General features: G+C 43.0%; 1 protein-coding gene across 3 annotated transcripts in view; it reads right to left on the bottom strand.

The window, feature by feature from the left end:
- Positions 1-22,956, bottom strand: part of HTR4 (5-hydroxytryptamine receptor 4) — a 1,182,210-nt gene that overhangs the window by 688,273 nt on the left and 470,981 nt on the right. For all 3 annotated transcript variants that reach the window (XM_085618193.1, XM_085618195.1, XM_085618194.1), the window contains exons 3-4: positions 18,936-19,061; positions 3,577-3,777 (exon numbers count right to left, since the gene is read on the bottom strand). In XM_085618193.1, the coding sequence (XP_085474319.1) occupies positions 3,577-3,777; positions 18,936-19,061 (327 nt within the window). The remainder of the gene's footprint in view (positions 1-3,576; positions 3,778-18,935; positions 19,062-22,956) is intronic.

Below are 22,956 nucleotides of genomic sequence, written 5' to 3'. Positions count from 1 at the left end.
CAAGGGTCCTCGCTATCCTTCTCTCCGTTCAAGGCAGCACTTAAGACTCATTTTGATGATTCTTGAGCACCAACACAACCAAACAGGTCTCTCCTGATAAACTGCTTTCCATTTCCAGCAATCACTTTCTGCTAAATTCCAGGTTAATTCCTGGAAATATGTGATATACTCGACACTTGATCCTTACATTGTCATTGCTTAACTAGCCATGCATAAATGTTTCACTATTGTTTGTTCATGTGTTCATGTAAACCAATGTAGTCTCTTGTACCATATCAATTCTGTATACAACATCCATGCTTGAAGTGTTACCAGCCGTATTAAACACAAACACAAACTAAGCAGAATGCATTATTCCAATGGACAACAACTGAGCTCATAAATGAGAAAGTTGCAAGTTAAAGTTAAGATAGTGGGAGAAATGACCACAAACTTAGAAAACCGACTTACTCACCTCTCTAGAATTGCACTCAGAATGCTAAATGATAATGTAGGAAATGATTTAAGGAAAAAAATGCATAATGTTTAGAACACTTGTAAATTAAATGGTGAAAATACAGAAACTAAATATATGTATATTGATGTGTGTTTCAGAGAATGTTGTTTGCACTAAACAACCATTTCTTAATGTGTATATTAACATGCTCAAAAGTCTTCCCACTTGGCTCTTGCTCACAGTTACAGGAATGGGAGATTTAGAAAACTGCTTAGCATTGGTGCCATCTTTCAGAAATGAGCTGACCGTAACATCGTGTTTCTTCAGCTCCTCACCCCATGTTAGATCATGTGTTAGAATACAATGAGCCTTTAAACCATTTATGTGAAATCATGACTTAGAGACTTCATGAATGATGTTTCCAAATAACATTGATAGATGCTTTCATATTAATGACTAGCTATTCTTTATGCATCAAGTTCATAGAGCATCCTTTAGCTTAGGGAAGAGGGTTCTCATGAGAACCTTCCTTCATGTAACAGGTATTAAATAAATTGTATCAACTAATGGCAAAGAGGGTACAGACTGTGGGAATCAGAAGAAGGAGCATCGCGTGACCGGCGACACCATCTCATGAGCTATTCCTATTGGATATCAACCGAGGATGCCTAATGAAATGTAATAAAAGTATAAATCCATAATAATGAGTGTTCCTAGGTAGTTAGACAGAAATTCACTGATTTCTCCAACTTAGACTCAGACTCCTATTCCAGTGGTCTCACTGGTGGATGTCTCTACTTATTCTGAAATTCTTCTTTATGGAGAGTTGGTTTCTTTAGCTATTTCTCTAAGGTGAGTACACTTGGATACTTGGTGATTAACACTATTGCAAATATCACATTCTTATTTATGGTTGTTATTGCAGCTGTAGGGAACTCAGCTGAGTTTCCAGAACTACTCTTTATGTGGTGTTCTTTTCTGATTTCTAGAGGAACTCTTCATGGGTTTTATTTAGAATAGATCCTTTAGTTAGTTTACGGTTTATTTATAGAACACTGTTATAATTTTCTAATGCTGACTCTCAACAAATTCTATTTTATATTTCTGTAAACTTACTAATCTAAATAAAGGGACCTAGATACTCCAACCTTAGGACAAATAAAGGTTTTGAAACGTTTACAGCCTCTCATCATTGACTGCTTGCAAATTCTAAATGTCATAGATGTTTGAATTGATTTGAAAAGTTTTAATTTGTCTACAGTGGAAAAGTTCCATTGGCCCCTCCAAAGCCACAAGGATTCCCTATGATTTGTAAGTGAGTGTAAATTAAGATAGAACCATCCTGGTGAGTCCTTGGGCTCCCGCACAAGCACTTTTTAAAATATTAAAACATATTTTCTTTTTAAATTCTTTCAGTTCCGGAATATTGATCCTACATGATACAATGTTATCAGTAAGATATTTGTCATCTCTTTGCAAGTAATAAGAACAGAACTGAGGAAAAAAATACACAACAAGTGTTTTATCTCAAGAATGTCAATTAGATTCATTACAGACCAGAAGGTGTTCATGTATGCATAGTTCTTTAGCTTTTTGTAAAGTCAAAGGGTGGCACCTTCACTTCACTGAACCAAGCCACCTGTGTATGTGCCAGTTAGTGATTAATAAGCTGTCCCATCACTAAATGTTTTAATAAACCTGATGATCGAGGTCGCGCATCGTGTTAGCATTTTCCTCAAACCAATGGCAGCAATTTATAGGATCAAAGTTTCCTACACCACTCCTCCAAAACCCCGGTTGAAGTCTTGTAGTTCACCAGATCAATTCCCACATTTCTAGCAAACATCCTGTGCATTTATTGGCACCTTTGCTTAAGTGTTAAATCTAGGGTCGCTACCACTTCTATTTTAGCTTTCTTGATGGTGACACCAAAAACTCACCCGGGAGGGGTCAAAACATCAACAAATATTTCAGTTTTGGTCAAAATTTATCAAATCAAATTGAGGAGTCAGCTGAACAGGGACTAGCAACAAATCATCTTCAGCTCATCATGAAAAATAGAATGCCCCAAATTGTTATAGCCCTACATTACTACACATCATCACACAAGCACCACACTGCCACTGATTCGACATTGTAGCACCTTAATTGATTAATGTGTATATATGTTCTTCAAATTAAGCAGAGACACATTAGCAGCTGTGTTTTCAATGGTTTATTTGCTTTACTGATTAACTCCTGAAGGCCACAATTTATGTGGTCTCAATGCTTGATGGTATTAATAAGTTGACCCTGAAAGAACCTATGTTGCTGTCACATTGTTGAAGTAAGGCAATTAGAAGCTGACCCCTGCCCATTGACTGCTGTGCTCAGCAGATGTATCATAAACCAGAGTATATAAACAGTAGTCCATGCCATACATAGCAGTGACCAATGACGAGACTAAATTGCTCAAGACACAATCAGAATGTTGATCAACTAAATGTTATGCACACTTCACCCTGCAATATTTTACATTAATTACAGACATTGTTTAAAAGCATTTGCCTGCAAATATGTGTATAATCAGCAGCATTGGTGACCCACAAGATTCTACTAGTAATATGGGCAGCAGACATAAGCACAACACGAACCAGTGATCACACCACATAAGACTTTATCCAAATTATCACTCGCCTGTATGACTATCAACATACAGCTGAATGGAGAGCATGTGTGATTTGGTCTAGTGTGTATTTTTCACTCTAGATTTCTAATTTAGTAATAAAGTACAACATAGTCTATTACAAACTTATTACATGTTTGTGATCCACTTCTGTTCACACATTTTGTTATATATCCCATGCATCACCTTTCCTTCAATCCTTAAATAAGTGTATTCTTTAAAATATAATTGTATTTAAAAATGTACAAGTTTTACAATAATTGTCAGCCAGAGTTTTAAATATTTACAGTACCAAGCATGAGTAGGGAAAGACCTGAACTAGTGGGGGTTTGGCTAGAGTAACTGAAAGTAATCCCAAGAGCCGTTAGGGTAGCCTCTACTCATTGTTTCATCAATCTAAATAGAAAAATTACCTTTCCCAAAAGAGTTCAAGGTATTTCACAGTTGGAACTGTTGTGGATGCTCATGCCCTCACCTGTCCAGTGAGATGCAGCACAGATGTAGAATAGACGCGGTTGTCAGCAGGACATCAAGAGAGGTTCGGACCAGGCAGAACATTTCCCCGTAGACCCATTTCTCCTCAACCAGCTCAATGGCTGCAAAAGGCATCACCACCACAGACACCAGTAGGTCAGCGAATGCGAGTGAAACTATGAAGTAGTTTGTCTTGATCCTCCTATAAAACACAAACACACACAGCACATCAAGTCACACATGCATTGAGGCAGGTGTCAGGATATTCTTTCTGGGAATAGCCCTACCACAAGAGTGAAGGAGTAATAGCTCTGTTTTATGGGGGTTGCTGGGGAACATATTTCCATGATTGTGAGGCAGGGGCGATGGAAGGATTATGTCTTTAGGGAAGAAAAGGTATTGGCATGTTACAGTTGAAGAGGCGGCAATACCTGATCCTAGCTTTGGTGAACACCTGGACCTAGATCCATCCTGCCATGGAGGGAAAAGAAAGGCTGCAGAAACACGAAGAGGGTAGACGTGTGGTTTATCCTGAATGGTTGATAAGTGACTGATGATGCCTGAAGTGGTTTTGTGGGAAACAAAAGTATGTGGGCGATCTGTGTGGAAGCTGGTTGATCTGAGATTGTAGCAGGACATAGATTGTTTGGTAATGTTAGAGTGAGCGTGTGCATGTGTAGAGTTGCTTGTATGTTATAACCATAATTGAATTGTCAGGAGAGGGTTGAGGTAAGTACCTGGAAGTGGGCAAACACATTTTCCCACCAAAACATGCACAGGATACAGTGTATGGAGAGTAGATAAAGGAGGTAATACAATATAAAAATGTGGCAGTTGTGATTTTTAGACTGCACAGGTCAAAATCCCAATTGATTCTCAATATGACTGCCCACAAAACTCAATATAGAACCTCAATGTTTTACTGTAAGAGGGCAACATCTTGTCTCTTTGTTAATCAAAAATCCAGGCTTCTATTGTTTGTAGCTTTTGGCAGACTCTGCCAAAATGAATGTTTGGAAACTGAAAAATGAAGAATTTAGTGTGGAATAAGTACAAGCGTTTGGAGTATGATTAAGGACAAAAACAAAGACTTTACACTGGAAAAGTGGGATCAAATGTGATTACAGCTATACATAATAGAAACCTGGATTTTGGATGAACAGAGAGACAAGATGGTGCCCTTCTATGAAAAACTGAAAGGAGATAATAGTTAGCCTATGACACTGGAAAGTGCAGCAAAGGACTGGACAGTTGCTTTTAGTCTCTTACCTGAGTATACTCATTGATAAGCATAACTATAAATCTTAGATACTGAGTCCATATTGACCATGCTCTCTGTTCCTCTGACAACCATGCAACAACATTGTAAGAGTATCTAACAATCTCATGCTTTCAGTGGCAGCTCTGGAAGTGATCAGAAGCTATAGGGCTAAATCTTGCTAGAAACCGTAAAGGGGAGCGATCAATGTCACACAATAAAAAGTCATCGATACCTATACATTTATGCATGTATTGGTATTTGTATTGCACAGCTGTAGCCAACGATCAACAGAGCACTGAACAGGAGGCAAAAAGCCTTGCAAGACACATTCAGGGTGGGAGGTCATGGGGTAGAAAAGGTTGTTTCAGAGGTAGTGTTCTTGAAGAGGTGCATCTTCAGTTTTTGCCTGAATTGTAGAGAGCTTCAAGGTCTGGTTCATTACGAATAAGCAACTGCTCTGTGTGTTGATTGCAGAACCCAGCACCACTCATGAACACACATTCTAGCTTGAACTCTATATTGTTGCAGGCTGAGTGAATGATCAGGGTGTGAACTGATTTCTTGAACATGTTGGGGGTAGGCCTTGCTGTTCGAGGGTTGGTCGAACTGTTCATCATATGGCCATGCCTCATACAGTGGACTTGCCCTATGAAATGTCCTTAAGCCTATAGCTGTAAATGTCCACATGTGCCAAGGTAGACCCAAAGGGAAAGCTGTTATGCTATTATAGTGTCAGAAGTTATTCTGAGTATCACAAATGTATGTGATAGATTAGCAGCGTAACCAAGAATATACTGTAATAGACTACAGGAGTCTAAGATATGAAGTTTAAAAATGTGCATATTTCACTTCCGACCCTCAGTGTGACTGTCTCTACAGGAAGAGCCATGTTGGAGAGAATATTTCATGACAAAAATTCCACTGTGACCTTGCTGCATGCTGAAATTACCCATTATAATTGTGGGTACTGAGAACTGACTGGTAAGTGGGGTTAAATTGATAGTGCCCACATGTCAAGTGTTTTGCTTGTATTACAGGTTTTCCCCCTTTCCCTAAGGCACACTTGGAAGCCCACACTGTCAAAGAAGGCCATGCACTGCAAGGCAGCCTTTCTTTTAGAGGTAGGGGCCTTCATTTCCAAAAACGTCAACACAAACACATAGCACACTAAATTGAAGATCTGGTGGCGGCTCCACTAATGAGCCTATCAACTTCTACTGCTCTCTTGATCAAGCGGAGAAAAGCTAACGATGGTTAATAGGACTAATAGGGCTGTGGATTGCTGAGGTAGACTTCGGTTTTTATACCAAAGTTACAATACTATCAACCACTAAATGAAGCTGTAGGTACTTAATTACACTTGGTCCACCACAGGTACTCAAATACAGGACCAGCATTAGGAGAGCCTCTTCAGCACACTTGCAGTTGTGCTGCATACAAAAGGGAGTCTGAGAAGATGGTGCATTGGGAGAGGCAGACTTAGAATCCCTGAAAGAATGACACTATTTTATCACAATATCTGGAAATGTATTGACAGTTCGGATTATCTGGCAAAATAGACAATGGGCAACATGGAGCTGGGTTCATGGAAGTCTTGTGTTATACTCTTCCATGAACCCTCCCAAATTTGAAGAGGGAACAAGCACTTTTTGGCAGTAGTCATGCAGCAGATAGTGCTGAATTAAGCTGATATTCATGGGCAAGTACCAGTCCTAAACTTGTAATAAGAGGGTGTCATGGACTGAATTCTGCAAGTTGAGGATGTCTCATGAGCCTGAAAAGGAAAAGAAGAAAAAAGCATATATCTATATGTATGTATATCTATATATATTCACTTAAAAAACCATAGGTTTCACACACGTTATAGTTAGGAATTAGCATTTAAAAAACATTGCAAATTCACTTAAAAAACCATAGGTTTCACACATGTTATAGTTAGCTGGACATTTCACTCGTAAAAAACCAATGAAATTCCCCCATTATAGTTAGTTCAGATAACTATAACTCGCGAGCCCGCAATCCACTGCTCATGACGTCACATATTACATCACTCATGACATGGTCAGTGGCATCACTCATGACATCACTGATGACATCATCCTTGTGATAGAGTGGCGGTCGCGCGAGTTATAGTTATCTGAACTAACTATAACGGGGGAATTTCATTGGTTTTTTACGAGTGAAATGTCCAGCTAACTATAACATGTGTGAAACCTATGGTTTTTTAAGTGAATTTGCAAGGTTTTTTAAATGCTAATTCCTAACTAGAACGTGTGTGAAACCTATGGTTTTTTAAGTGAATTTGTAAGGTTTTTTAAATGCTAAGTTATATATGTATATTTTTTATATATTTATTTTACAATAAACTACCTATGTATATAGTTATAGATTGACTGTATCCTGTAATATGGAATGTCTCGTTTAAAATGTTTTTTTTTTAAGGTTTTTCACCGTGCGCGCACCGTGCGCGCACCCCGCGAATTTTTGAAAATAAAATAAAATGTTTTTTTCACCCTTCGGGGTACTTCAGGGACCCCCTGACAAAGGCTAGGGGGTCAGGAACTCTCTACCCTGCCCCCGTTTCATGTTCTCCACCTTTCTTTTTCACTGTCACACACTAAACACACAAAATGGCGGCCGACACTTCCTGATTTCGACCGATTCGAATGTTGACTGACATATAACCTCCAATCAGAATTGCGCTTATAGATATTTATGTACTTTTAAATGCAATTTTCTCAGGAACTACTGAACAGATTGACACCATATATGCAAAAGGCACATGCCTGACCTGAGGACTACCTCTTTGCCAAATTTCAAGTAATTCTGTTCAGCCTTTCGGGCTGTACCTTCGACTAAAGGTCCTATGGGAAAATGCATGGGGAAAACATGTTTTGGGACCCCCATTTTTTCTCAGCCCCCGCTTGACGAATCACCCCGAGACTTTCAGGGTAGGAGCTGAGCGGAGTGCCCCATTCGTTTTGAAAATTTCGCGAGGATTCGTCAACCGGCGCCAAAGTTTTTCGAAATAGAATTTTCAGATTTCCTATGGAAACACGGTCCTAACTATAACTATCTACTGGCGACCGGCAGTAGATAATATATGTATATATACATTTTATATACACAATGAGGAAAAGAAGGGAAAAAAAAAGAAAGAAAGAGGGAAACAAAATTCTTATTAAAAAGGTAAAAAGGGGGAAAAAGGGTTTATGCATACAAATATATATCTAGGGGCACCCTTATTCTTTGGTTTTTTTTTAAGGTGGGTAACACATTGGGAGTAAATAGGTAGAGGAGAAGGAGGCTACAGACGCCATATCTGGACAACAACCAGTGCAGGTAAATAGGGGTTGGGTTCTCCAAGGGGGGTGCAGGGTGGGGGGGTGTAGGGTGGGGGGGTGTAGGGTGGGGGGTATGGGAGCACATGGGGATAGTTAATAATAAAAACACCTCATTCGTCATATTTATCATAGGTTATGTTGACCAGAAACTTTTAGTTAGGTTAGGATTGACTGATGGGTTAAAATCAAGATGTAACTGTTGCTTCACCTTAAGGAGGGCCTGGAAGGTGGAGTACTTCCTTAAATGAATTCTCTGCAGATACTATCCTGGAACGTAAATGGCTTGAGGGTGGGGTCGCGTAGAAGATAAATCTTACAATATCTGAGAGATTCCCCCGCCCAAGTCCTGGTCATCAAGGAGACACATCTTCTTGAGGCAAAGATGAGACATATATTGAAATCACAGAAGTGGGTGGACTCCTACGTATGTACTGATCAGACAGCAAATATTAGGTGGGTATGGATCCTTTTTAAAAAATCAGCCAAAGCACAGATTTTACAATATAAGGGTGATCCAGGGGGAAGATGGTTAATACTGAAAGTCACTGTTAGAGAGGTTCTTTTTACATTAGTCGGCTATTATGGCCCGAACCATGACGATCCCTCTAATCTCCAAACTATTTTCTCGTACTTATTGGACTTCCCCGAGCCGGTGATATGGGCAGGAGATTTCAATTTTTTTTGGGATCCTAAATTGGATAAATCCCCCAATAGCAGAGCAATCTCTTCTATGAGATCAAGGATATCCCTCCTAACAATAATGTCGCAATCAGGCCTTAGCGATATCTGGAGAGAAAGGTCAGGGCAACAGATGGGTGTATCGTTTAGGAATCTTAAGTATAGACACAAGTCACGGATTGACGACATTCTGATTAGTCTTACTCTCAGAGATAAAGTAAAGGATATAACATACTTGCCATTGCATTTGTCTGACCACTCCAGATTTCTACTGACGCTAGAGAGCCTAGGTACCCAACGGGCCAGAGCGTGGTCTTTTGACCGTACTCTCTTACTAGAAGAAAATGAGTTGAGTTTCCTCTCTCGAGAAACAAACCCTTTTTTAGAGATCAACTTGGGAACTGCAGGCATTACGACAGTTTGGGATGCTCTCAAGTCTTTTTGGAGGGGTATAATAACTAATAGGGCAAGCTATAGATGTAAGAAATATAGAGAAGAGATTAGGGGTTTGGAGGAAGAAATGAGGAAGGTGGAACTAAAACTAAATGCCCAAGAGGGAATCGGTCAGAAGGAAGATCAAGAAATCAAAAGGAAATTGAAGGAACAAATGGAGTCGGTTCTCCAGGGGCGGCTTATGTGTAGGTGGGAAGTGAGCAAGATGGCCCATTTTGAGTATGGGGAAGGAGCTGGAAAATTACTAGCTTGGAAGATCAAGGCAGACCAGCTCCGGAACCATATTAAGGAGATCTCAGTGGGTAATGGATAACCCCCCATCTTTTCAGATGTAGGAATAGGAGAGGCCTTCCTGGATTATTTCCAGGAAATATATAAAGAGACCTCCACAGACGATAATTCCAAGGCAAAATCTTGGCTGGAGAATATCGCTCTAACACCTATCAGCTCCAAACAACAACTGGATTTGGGGCAGCCCATTACACAAGAGGAAGTGAGGAAAGCATCGGCAAGTGGGAAAAGGGGCAAGGCGGCCGGCCCGGATGGACTTCCAATAGAACTATATCGTTCACTTGGAGAGAGCTTAATACCAACAATAACTGTCCTATTCAACAAAATCTTTATGGATGGTATCAGCCCACTGGTAACATGGAATGATGCTACTGCAGTCCTTATTTTGAAACCGGGTAAAAACTCCTCCGGATGTGGGTCTTATCGGCCCATATCACTTCTAAATGCCGATTATAAAATCTATACAACTATTTTGGCTACTAGATTGGGGGAGGTGGCTGGAGATATTCTTCACCCTGACCAAAAGGGGTTTGTGAAAGGGCAAAACACACAAAGTACAGAGGGGTGAGAGGAATATCCCTCTTTGACCTCCCGCTCAGGAATTGAATATCACACAAAGAAGAGGGATAAAAACAGATTTTCATGAAGACCAATAAGTGTGTGGGAGATACACCAATTTTGTAAAACTGCCCTTACACAGCAAGCTGTGTCATGCTTCATCATAGGGCTGCTACTACACCTCCGCGCCAGCCAAACGCATGGAGGTGGAGCAATAAGGGAGGGGAAAAAACAAATACAACATACAAAATAATGTGGAACCAACGGTGAGTTGAAAGTGCAGAACCAGTGACAAACAGTGATATAAAACCAATACTGGGAAGACCTTATTCCAATTTTAATATTAGGTGCCCAGAATGGAGTTAAAAAGAACAAGAAACGTGGGTGATAGGTTTGGAGAGCTTATAATGAGGTTTCAACCCCCCCCCACTCTGTATAAATGTTGACATGTTTCAGCCAGCACTAAATAATAACCCGGCTTTCCTCAGGACTTCTCACCACTGTAGTTCCCAGTTGTAGAAACGTCCTCCTCCCAATTAGGGAAATAAGAGGAAGTAACACCTCAAATGAGGTCTCTCGCCTTTTGAGAGGAACCGACGTTATTAAGTTTATAAACTCGAAATGGCGGGGGAGTGAGGACAGCCGCCCACACGCACTCTTGCTTTGTAGGGCTGCTATCCGCCACCGTATTTCGTGCCTTGTTGCTCAATTCTACTGGCAAGAAGACAAATTTGTAAACATTGGGTAGATTCTGCCCCTCCCACTCATTCGGACTGGCTAACTTCCTTATATGAAACATCTAAAATGGACATGGCCAGAGTATGTAGCAGGAAAAAGATTACATACTGGGACTTGCTGTTGCTGTGGAGATACATTTTTTTTTTTGGTCCTATGATTATGCCAAAGGTTTATGAGCATTGAGAGAGTCCATAAGGCCTTTTAACAATCTGGATTGATACCTAACCTCCCCAAATCAATAGATGGGAAGTGCTCTTTGGTTTGATAACATACCCCTCTAGGCTACGGGCTGAGGGCATCGAGAGAATCCGAGGGAAGAGCCCACGTTATCCTAGCCTATTGACAAAGGGGAATGCATAGACGGTCAGCACGTTATGGGTATTGGCGAATGAGGACAAAAAAAGAAAGAAAAAAAAAAGAGCCTGACAAGTGTGACTGGATTCATAGATACACACCAGCAATGAACTTTGCACCTCTCACAGTTCTGGGACCAAGGCATGCACCTACTGTTCATGGTCCAGAGGTGTTTAGATTAGAGGCAGGTGAGCCAACAAATGTACAGGGAGAGCCGGAGTAGGGATGAGGCAGGGATCTGACTTGACTCTACAAGCTCATGCACATGCCTTGGAAATAATTGTAATGTAAATCATGCAGCACACATTATGCAAAATATGAGGAAATCTCTTCAAAATTCAAAAAAGTGTATTTATTTAACATGCAGCAAGTGTTTCACCTTATTACATCAGATAATAGCACTCCATTAAGAGACATTTATCAAAAGTAATAGCTCTTAAACATGAACTTGGAAACATTTATGCCACCCTGCTCTGCCAACAATCCTATTATCATTAGTGAACTAAGACAAGTCAGTTGTCACGTGCACCCTACTTGTGGCCTAGATTCTTATTATACATTGAGCAACAAACAGAGGAGTTTTTTTGTGCAGCGCTCTGACAGAACTCAACTATTTCAAGTTGTTTGCATATTTAGTAATGAACAAAAAAGGAGGCTTGGTGAAAAACAATGTTTGCCTAGGGCATTGGCGTGAGGCTAAATGATGGGGCTACCTGCAGAATGCGATGAGGGAAACCTGAGCCTCCTATATCTAACAGATGTTCATTGGCCATGGGCTGTGTTGGGCTTCTTGAACGGCTGGGAGGGCTCCCTGAATGGGGTAGAGGCAGCCCTCTGCCTATGGGGTTGCAGGGATTTGCTTTACACCCAGGCATGGTAGCACATGCAGGAAAGTGTGGTGGGGGAGGGGGGGAATCAACAGACGACGAAAAGGGAAACTTAAATTTAAAAAACCTAAAAACACTTTTTTAATTTACATTTTTCTCGTTGTCTGTCGACTCCCCCCACCCCCCACATCAATGCTCTTAACTGCACGAGCCACGCCTGGTTACACCCCTGTCTAGGATTATCCAATTCGTTTCAAAGTGGAAGCTGGGCTCAATCCCAGGTTTTCTGGTATTTACATCAATGCATAGGCGATGGATCTAGGATTCCAAAGGGTACTGCAGCATCCCCAGATTTACCAGGATGGAGTTCGGACGGTGACTGAGGAATAAAAATGCCTTTCAATTTTGTTTTCATTATGTCACATTTGCTGTGGGGTCAAAGACTGAGTCATATGTGAGGGTATGTCTTTTGTCGAATTGCTCTTTATTGTGTCAAAAGGAGATTGGTGATATCTTTACTTTATCTGACTATAAAGTGAGAGCATTTTGCAAGGTGAACTTTGAGATAATTTTGCTGGTGCACAGGGAGTGTGAAAGGAAAGACTGCAGTATGTCAATTTTTTCAAACATACAACAAAATTTAAATACTTGTAAATGAACTGTACAAAGTATTCAAAATATATTATCAGTTCGGAAAGCACAAATGAAGCCCTATTTTTAGTAATTATGAAGTATGATTGAAATATAGCTTTTAATATGATCAAAACAAATCAAGGCATATTACTTGGTGATACGCAAATGATAAATATTTTGTGGAACCCAATTTCTACACATTATCTTTTGCGTGCATTATCGTTTTATCAGTAAAACTGAATGTCCTTGAATATTTAGGGGCATATTTATGAAGGGTTTTGCCTCACCCTTGCACCACGCAAGGGGGCCCAGGTGGACACAAAATCTATAATGAGATTTACCAAGCCACGCGAGGCCACCTTGTGTGGCTCTGTGTGGCTTGGTAAATCTGGAGTAACTCAAGATAGTGCAAGTCGCTACATTGTGTTACTCTGCCCCAGGGAGGCATTCCATGGTTGGAGGGTGGGTGTTCCCGCGCATCCATCGATGAATTCTGGAGCATTCCCTCATTTACCAATACTGGTAGACCTGGGAATGTATCAGAATGCTACACCTTCCCTGGGAGGCGTAATTTGTACTTGTTTTTACTAAGGGTGGGCGTAGTTCGCGAAGTAGCACTTCGCAAAGCTACGCAAAGTGAAGTTCGCACTACGCGAGCTACGCGTAGCACTTCGCGAACTGCGAAGTAACATGTTCGCACTGTGCAAGATGTTGTTTTCAATGATTGCACAGTGCGGACAAGCAACCGGCACTGTGCAATCATTGAAAATGGCATCTTGCACAGTGCGAGCTGTAGTTTTCTGCTGCTCGAGTAGATTTTTCCTCGAGCTGCAGCTTTCTCAACGCGAACTGGTAGTTTCTCATCGCGAGCGGTCGCGAGCATACGCGACCCCTCGCAATGAGAAACCTGACCTTCTCGCGTTGGGAATCTCGCCGGGAGGTTTATTTTCCATGCTCGCGATCGCGAACAAGGAAAAAGTCTCGCCAGGATGTCATTTTGCTTGCTCGCGGTCGCCAACTTGACGTTGAGGACCGCGAGCAAGCAAAAAAGGACCGCAGCACTACGCAACACTACGCTACGCGTGTTCGCACTGTGCTACGTGCAGTTCGCGTAGTGCGAAGTAGCGCGAACTTCGCAAACTACGCGAGCGTAGCGTAGTGCTTCGCCCAGGCCTAGTTTTTACCTCTTTCTATGTGAGCTCCATTATGCGGCACTCAAAGAAAGAAGAAAAAACCTTAGAGGATTGTTTTTGTGCAAGAAGGTGACCCTTCCTGCACAAAAACAATCCTGCCCACAATGCAGGAACCCTTGCACCATGGTGCAGGGTGCCTACATTGGCAAAGGGCAGCAGTTTGTGCGCCAGCCCTGGAAGAGAGAAAGAATGTGTCATATCTTGATATATATGGAGCATTCCTGCCCTCTCCATTTCACACAGCACAGTGCAGCAAGGTACCTTGCTGTGTTGTGTTGCATGAAATAATGATAAATATTGCGCTGGCTTGGTGGCCCTTTCAATGGAAAATGTGCTGTCTGAAAATGACTGTGCCCTATCACGTGATGTTTTAGCAATAAATGTGTGACAGAGTCCTCCATACTGCACCACCGGCAATATACCACACCCTTATCACTGTCCTACTGAAGGGGTGTGGCTCAATTGCTACACTTGTTTTGAACACCTTCCTTTTACTCCAGTCACACAACATTGATGGCAGCACCCAAACTCTGAAAGTTGTTCCAGCACCTCTTCATCAAAGGCCATTGATTTGCCTTTAGATCTTAGTGTACAAGGTTAGCGCGTGGTTGGGAGGCAGATACCACACAAACTCTCCGCTGGATCTGGGATCGAAGATCCAAGAGGGCCTCAAGCTCAGCGACAGCCAGTCTTCTGTCTCGAGCGTTAGTGGCTCTCCACCTCTATAGAATATAGGGTGACCAGACGTCCCGGATCTCCCTAGACAGTCCCGGTTTTTGGACGACTGTCCTGATGTTCCGACACTTTACTTCACAAGTGTCAGCTCATCCTACAAAACAGAAGTGTAACATGTGCTCAGCTCCTCTGACAAGTGAAGTAACTCATGTAATTTATCTTTTTGATTCAGAAAGCACAGGAGGAGGTCAGCTACATACGCCCAGCAGAGAGGAGGCAAAGTAGTGAAGGGGGGGAGCGCACAGGGGGAAGGTCCTGCCTGCCAAGACTAATGTTTTGTAAACGTAGCCTTATAAATGTGTGCCTATTTATATAACTATATATATAAGCACCCAATTACAAGGCTACATTTACTTCTGGCCTCGTCCTGCTCTGCCTGAAAGAAAAAAGATAAATTACGCTAATTTCAGACTTTACGCACACACAATGGGCACAGGCCAGATATTCAGTGATCATTGGCACCCTTTAGTCCTGCTTCTATGGCTGGCCTGTCCCGGTTTTTGCTTCTCGAAATCTGTTTACCCTAATTAAATATGAAATATTAACCAGTATATATGTGTCAAGAAGAGCCAGCTTTAAATTTTTCTCAGAGATTTCTGGTATTCAAGGCCGTAAAGAGGGGTTAGGACTGCACCAGAAAACTCTGGTAATCTACCATTACTTCGTGGCCACTACTACGACCTACCAGTACTAAGCATTTTTTACTTAGCAGAATTTTTTACTTTGCATGCTTTAAGTTTGCCTACTTCTACTTCGCATATACTGTTACTTAGCACTATACCATTACTTACCAAAGTCAATTACTTTGCTGAGTATTCACATCGTTGTTTGGAAAACGAGGCGCTTCCGTTTCCAAACATCGACGTACAGCTCTGACGACGCCTGAAGCAGGAAAAGAGAGGAAGCACGGTGAAGCGAGGGACCATGAGGAGAGAGGTAACTGGGGCAGTGTAGTTTTTGGGGTTGTGCAGGGGGTTGTCTTTTAAGTTTTAGGGTTGTCTCTATGTAGTGTAGAGTAGTGTATTTGGGTTTAGGGTAGTGGTCATGCAGGGGGTTGTCTTTTAGGTTTTAAGGTTGTGTTTATGTAGTGTAGAGTAGTGTATTTGGGTTTAGGGTAGTGGTCGTGCAGGGGGTTGTCTTTTGGGTTTTAGGGTTGTGTTTATGTAGTGTAGAGTAGTGTATTTGGGTTTAGGGTAGTGGTCATGCACGGGGTTGTCTTTTAGGTTGTAGGGTTGTGTTTATGTAGTGTAGAGTAGTGTATTTGGGTTTGGGGTAGTGTGGTGGTGCAGGGGGTTGTCTTTTAGGTTTTAGGGTTGTGTTTATGTAGTGTAGAGTAGTGTATTTGGGTTAAGGGTAGTGTTGTGGTGTTTGTGTAGTGTAGTTTAGTGTTTTAGTGTAGTGTAGTGGTGTTTGGGTAGTGTAGGTAAATGTAGTGTATGAGGGTAAGGGTAAAAGAATAAAAAATGCGTAGAAGGTGTATACTTAGTAATATACTGCGAAGTAAATGCATATTTAGTACTTTTAAATGTATTTGCGAACTAAAAGCATGCGCAGTTAAATCTTGCGTAGCAATGGTATTTACGATGTTAAAAACATCGTAGTAAAAACTTGCGAAGTAATGGTCTGCTAAGTAACATCATATATTCCAAAACTCTTCCAAGCTGGCTGCGAGTCGTGACTGACTGTCGTCATTAGCCAAAGACCCGCACGACAGTAGTGCAGGGAGCTCTCAGTCTGGCTAGGGCTGGAGGCATCCGCGGAGAGGTAACGTAGTTCAAATGCACAACGCATGTGGAGATAAGCATGGAAGATGGAGGGATTATTAGATGCAGGTGCATCTGCAGACGGAGTATGGTAGTGTAAACATGCATAGAACAAGAATAACAGAAACATAAATAGAAAAAGGAAGAGATGGAGGAAACACTGCAAATATGGAAATAACACTACAGAAGTAGAAAGAACACAACAACAAAGATGGTGGCACTTCAAATGTGAAAAGAAGACTGCTTATCTTGAGGGAAAACTCAAGCACTTGAAGTAACAAAGAATATGTGTAATAAACACTATAGGGGACGAGGGTACACTACAAAAATGAAGTGGATATGGCAGGAGTGGAGGCACAATAAAGAAATGAAAGTACCACCGCACAGATGGATCGAACACTGCAGAGATGGATCGCACACTGCAGAGGTGGAGGGAACACTTCAGAGATGGATCAAAACACTGCGGAGGTAGAGGGGACACTGCAGAGGTGCAGAGAGCACCGTTCAGGGGGAGAGAACACTGCAGAGGTGGAGGGAACACTGCAGAGATGGATCGAACACTGCAGAGGTGGAGAGAACACTGCAGAGATGAATCAAACACTGCAGATGTGGACGGAACACTGCAGAGATGGATCAAACACTGCAGAGATGGATCGAACCCTGTAGAGGTGGAGGGAACACTTCAGAGATGGATCGAACATTGCAGAGGTGGAGGGGACACTGCAGAAGTGCAGAGAGCACCGTGGAGGTGGAGAGAACACTGAAGAGGTGGAGGGAACACTGCAGAGATGGATCGAACACTGCAGAGGTGGAGGGAACACTGCAGAGATGGATCGAACACTGCAGAGGTGGAGGGAACACTGCAGAGATGGATCGAACACTGCAGAGGTGGAGGGAACACTGCAGAGATGGATCGAACACTGCAGAGATGAATCGATCACTGCAGATGTGGAGGGAACACTGCAGAGATGGATCGAACCCTGCAGAGGTGGAGGGAACCCTTCAGAGATAGATCAAACACTGCAGAGGTGGAGGAAACACTTCAGAGATGGATCGAACACTGCAGAGGTGGAGGGGACACTGCAGAGGTGCAGAGAACACCGTGGAGGTGAAGAGAACACTGCAGAGTTGGAGGGAACACTGCAGAGATGGATCGAACACTGGAGAGGTGGAGGGAACACTGCAGAGGTGGAGGGAACACTGCAAAGTTGGATCGAACACTGCAGAGGTGGAGGGAACCCTGCAGAGATGGATTGAACACTGCAGAGGTGGAGGGGACACTGCAGAGGTGCAGAGAACACCGTGGAGGTGGAGAGAACACTGGAGAAGTGGAGGGAACACTTCAGAGATGGATCAAACACTGCAGAGGTGGAGGGAACACTGCAGAGGTGGATCAAACACTGCAGAGATGGATCAAACCCTGCACAGGTCGAGGGAACACTGCAGAGATGGATCAAACACTGCAGAGATGGATCAACCCCTGCAGAGGTGGAGGGAACACTGCAGAGGTGCAGAGAACACTGTGGAGGTGGAGCGAATACTGCAGAGGTGGAGGGAACACTGCAGAGATGGATCGAACACTGCAGAGGTGGAGGGAACACAGCAGAGATGGATCGAACACTGCAGAGGTGGAGGGAACACTGCAGAGGTGGAGGGTAAACTACAGAGATGGATGAGGGAGGGAATACTGCAGAAGTGGAGATAACACTGCAGAACACTGCAGAAGTGAAGACAGCACTGCCAATGTGGAGGGAACAGTGTAAGAGTGAAACAATGTTAAAGTAGAACTACACTTCTGAGAAGGTTGGAAGACTTCAGAAATGGAGAGAATGCGGTAACTACTTAAGGGCAGGGAACTTTGCAGAGAAGGAAGGAACAATATATGGGGTAGGGAACCCCACAGAGTACAAGGAGAACACTTTATTAGTGTACAGTGCAGAGGCAAAGGGAACACTGTAGCGGTCGAAACTGCACCACAGTTAGCAAGGATCAAGACACCAGCTTCAAAATATGACGCACATTCATGCTCATACATGTGCATTCACACACACGCACACATGCCAATTGTTTTTCCAAAAAGTGTTGTTAGGATAACTCATTGTTCTGGTTCTAGGGGACAGAACACGGGCTTGAGTGATGACCATTTGGGCTTTATTCTTGGATGCGTTTGGTGATCCCAGATTTCTGTTGGTGGAATTCTAAAGGGCGGGGCAGGTCTCTCTCTGGAGTCCAGGTTCAAGCTTCTTTTTGGTGTGCAAGCCTCTTTCTCTCTCTCTCTCTCTCTCTCTCTCTCTCTTTTTCTCAGGATTGTCTTTGTATTGATGACCTGTCTCTGTGTGCAGGTTCCTCTCTGAGCCTAGGCTGCTATGTGGAAAGTAGGTGTCTCTCTTTGGGGTGTATGCCTCTCATTAGGAAGTAAAATAAAGGGGCACAACTCTTGTTTTCAGAGTCATACTAGAATACTAGAAAACAGAACAGTAACCCATTAGAGTCTAATAGTCCCTCCAGACCTGCAGACCATGATGTCCTCACCTGAGTTGCCGGTCCCGGCACACCGCGACCATCACCAGCAGGTTTCCCAGGATCGCCATAAGGATCACTGCAGACAGGAAGAAAATGAGGACACCTCTCTGGGCCACCCCTAATCCCTCATTCGGGCTGCAACGACAAGAGAAGGCAGAGAAATGTCAAACTAAGGGAGAACATCTCTGGCACCATAACAGAGCAATACCAGCAACACAGGGATGATGTAACAAGAACAAGAGAACATTAAGAAAGATTTGACCTAAGAGTGTGAGCTGAGAGCAAAGCGGCAGCCATATTACAGTGGTATCAAGCAGAGGGCACTGAACTGACGCAGGGGGGGGGGGCGAGAAACGTTAAGACAATAGAGTATTACTCTGTAACAATACTGCAGTAGGTCTACCTTCCCACGTGCTACATCATCAACATAACACTGTAAACATTAGCAGCAGCGGTGGACTAAACCCCCGCTCTAGCAGCTTAAGCGGAGGTGCCACTGGGCCCCATGGGCTGGATAATTCACTTCATCTTAATCATTAATTGGTAATTTACGGGCCTCTGATGTCTGCAGCTTGCAGACAAATGTTCATAAATAACTCTTAGGGAATGTTATGTCAGAGGACTGTGATCCTTGGGCTGATATGGACAGTGAAAAAAGAAATAGGAATTACACAGAGGGATAGAGAATTGTATAGAGTAAGCTAGAGATAAGAATAATTTAAGAGAAAGGAGGGGGAGAAAAGAGATGAGTAGATGCATTCAAAAGGGAAATAAAGAAAGGGAGGAAGGGTGAAACAAAGGAGGAAAAGAGAAAAGCAAAGAAGAAAGAAAAGTTGGAAGGTTGAATGAATGGATGGAATGTTGAAAGGATAGACAGAATGCAAGGGTAAAATGATGGATGCTAGAGTGAAAGGAAGAATAGAGGAAACGCGCACAAGTGCATTGTAGAGTGAAAAGACCGATAAGTGAAAGTATGAGTAGATGGAAAATTATACAGATATGTGAAAAGATGGAGGGATGAAAAGGTAAAGGATTGATGGGTTGAAAATGGATAGATACAGGGATATATTGATGGGTGAAAAGATAAATGTATATATGAAGTGGTGAAAGGATGGATGACTGAAGAATCTATATTTAGGTGAGTGAGTGGATACAAAGGTGAAATGAAGAAAAGATGGATGGATGGATAGATGGATGGATGGATGGATGGATGGATGGATGGATGGATGGATGGATGGATGGATGGATGGATGGATGGATGGATGGATGGATGGATGGATGGATGGCTGGATGGATGGATGGATGGATAGATGGCAGGGCGAGAGTATGGATGGATTGAGGATTGGAAGTAGGAAGAAAATAATAAAAGAACTCTTCCAAGATTGGTCAGGTTTACTGGCTTGGTTCAAAGTGGTATTTATTTCAATATTCTGGCTACTACTCCCTTGTATAGCAGCACCAACCTCTCTCCATACCACAGGCACCAACCAAACATTAGAATCATAATTATGGAAACGTTCATAGAATGAAGTATCATCTGACCTCATCCCAAGTGGAGCAGTGCCACCCTACTCCCATGCAACAACAGTAGTAAAGCAGGACTCATCTGCTACCATGTTACAGTTATACTATGCTGCCTTCACACTACAACTCTGCCAACATTAGACAGTGGTAGCAGACAGCGAGTGTCAAGTTAGCAGAAGAACACAAATCATATGCAATGGTAGCAGCACTGACCTAACAGGAGAATGGAAAAAGCAGTGAGTCAATAGAGTATCATGCCACCCTCCAGTCATCCTACAAGACACCTCCATGCCGCCATGCTATATTCGTACTATATAGAGAGATGTGACCTAAAAGGGGAAGAGAAGAAAATCTCAGACATTAGACTATTACCACGGACTCAACTTTCCAGCGTAGTAAAGTTGTACCACCCAGTCAACATTCTATAGGAGCAGCATCCAGTTGGTACTTCGTAGTACAATCAGATGCCATGCCACATTTGTATTGTAGAAATTGACTGCCTAGTTGGAGAACATACATTCTTGGAGGGCTCCAAAATGTCACCTACACACCCAGTTACTGGACTGCAGAGAAGTTGTGGGCAGCAGAATCTTATATCCACATCTATAAAGCATGAGTTTTGACTTGAAAGAAACTATCTTTAGGGCCTGCGGCGAGAAGAACTTTTCCCCAACATTATTACAGAGGTATCAGATAGTATTGCAGTTCTTCTCCCCCACGGTCTGTTTCTGTCACTTTTGAGTCTAATAATTTCGGGTGAGATCATTGTTCTGTTCAATGGGGTGCAACCACAGAACTCCCTTGGGCTTGCTGGATGGCTTCTCTGGCTTACATTTGATAATGTTTCACAGCATGGCCCAACAGATAGCATTGGTTTGCTTACCATTGTAAGGGTCTGCTTGCACAGCGCTAAACTGTTTTACATCACTTGAGCGCAGCACATACTTAGTAAAATGTGGGACCATGTGTTGGTTGGGAAAGCTCATTATTTGAAATATTAAAAGAAGCCTCATTTTCTCTTCTTGCAAGGATCATAACTGCCTGGTCCACCCATTGTCATGTAGAATATCTGACAACTTTGACTTTTTCCCCAACACTGCTTTGGGTTCTGGGATTTTTGGGAGCAGCACTTATGAGTAAAACTACAGGTGGCACAATGAAAAGTGATACGGTACAAAGCCAGAATGGGTTGAAGGTTTCACGCAGGTTACGAAGTCCATTGGCAGGAATGAAAATCTTCCTGCTTGACCCCAACCATAAACTTCATAGAAAACCTTTGGTCTTCGTGAGGAGGTCTTTACTATGTATTTTTCAAGGGAATCTATTCTTCTCCCTGCAAGTTAGTTTTGGTCTTAGACGTAAATCCTAAACAATGTTGTTGCACTTTGTAAATGTTAGAAACACAGCAGGAATTGTGGCGTTTAAGGAAACAGGTCTAGTTCAGAAGGGTAAGTTATTATAGGGCTCAATGACAGTCAGATGCTTTGCTGAGAGGTCAGTGGGGAAGTACAACAGGGGCTTCTCAAGAATATTTTGCCCCAGACACCACAAAAGCTGCTGACCTGGGTGCAAACACACACCGTGTATCCTTTTACAAAGAGCAGGCACTTCAGAATAAAAGAACTGGACAAGAAGTGCAGATAGGCAAGTCCCCACAAAAGAAACTAGAGGTCAGATTTACTATTACACTGGTCACAAAACCACGTAATTTGCAACCAGTTTTTTTGCGAACACTGTGGAATCTTGCGAAGTAATCTATGTACTAACAAGTCAGCTGAAAATTCAAAATCTGATTGAGTTACAATCCAACCTACCTCACTAATATCCATGAAGTTGGCCGCAAATTGCAACTCAGTCAGGTGGGAATGATATGGATCAATCAATCAATCAATCAGAGTACTTGTAAAGCACGCTACTTACCTGTGAGGGTCTCAAGGCGCTGAGGGGAGGGGGGGGTGCCGCTACTGCTCGAAGAGCCAGGTCTTGAGGAGTCTTCTGAAGGCGAGTAGGTCTTGGGTCTGCTGTAGGTGGGTAGGGAGGGTGTTCCAGGTCTTGGCGGCGAGGTAGGAGAAGGATCTGCTGCCGGAGGTCGTTCGTTGGATGCGTGGGACGGCGGCGAGGGCGAGGCTGGCGGAGCGGAGCTGGCGGGTGGGGGTGTGGAAGCTGAGTCTGCTGTTCAGGTAGGCTGGTCCGGCATTGTGGAGTGCTTTGTGTGCGTGGGTGAGGAGCTTGAAGGTGATCCTCTTGTCGACGGGGAGCCAGTGTAGGTCTCTCAGGAGGGGGGTGATGTGGCTGCGGCGGGGGACGTTGACGATCAGTCGGGCGGAGGCGTTTTGGATGCGTTGTAGTCGTCGTAGGTGTTTGGCTGGGATTCCTGCATAGAGTGCATTGGCGTAGTCCAGTCTGCTGCTGACGAGGGCCTGTGTCACCGTTCTTCTTGTTTCGGTCGGGATCCACTTGTAGATCCTGCGGAGCATGCGGAGGGTGTTGTAGCAGGAGGAGGAGA

This window comes from Triturus cristatus, chromosome 7, assembly GCF_964204655.1.
Source record: "Triturus cristatus chromosome 7, aTriCri1.1, whole genome shotgun sequence".
Taxonomy (NCBI): domain Eukaryota; kingdom Metazoa; phylum Chordata; class Amphibia; order Caudata; family Salamandridae; genus Triturus; species Triturus cristatus.
The sequence above is the reverse complement of the archived record's forward strand: the minus strand, read 5'-3'. Positions and strand labels throughout refer to the sequence as shown.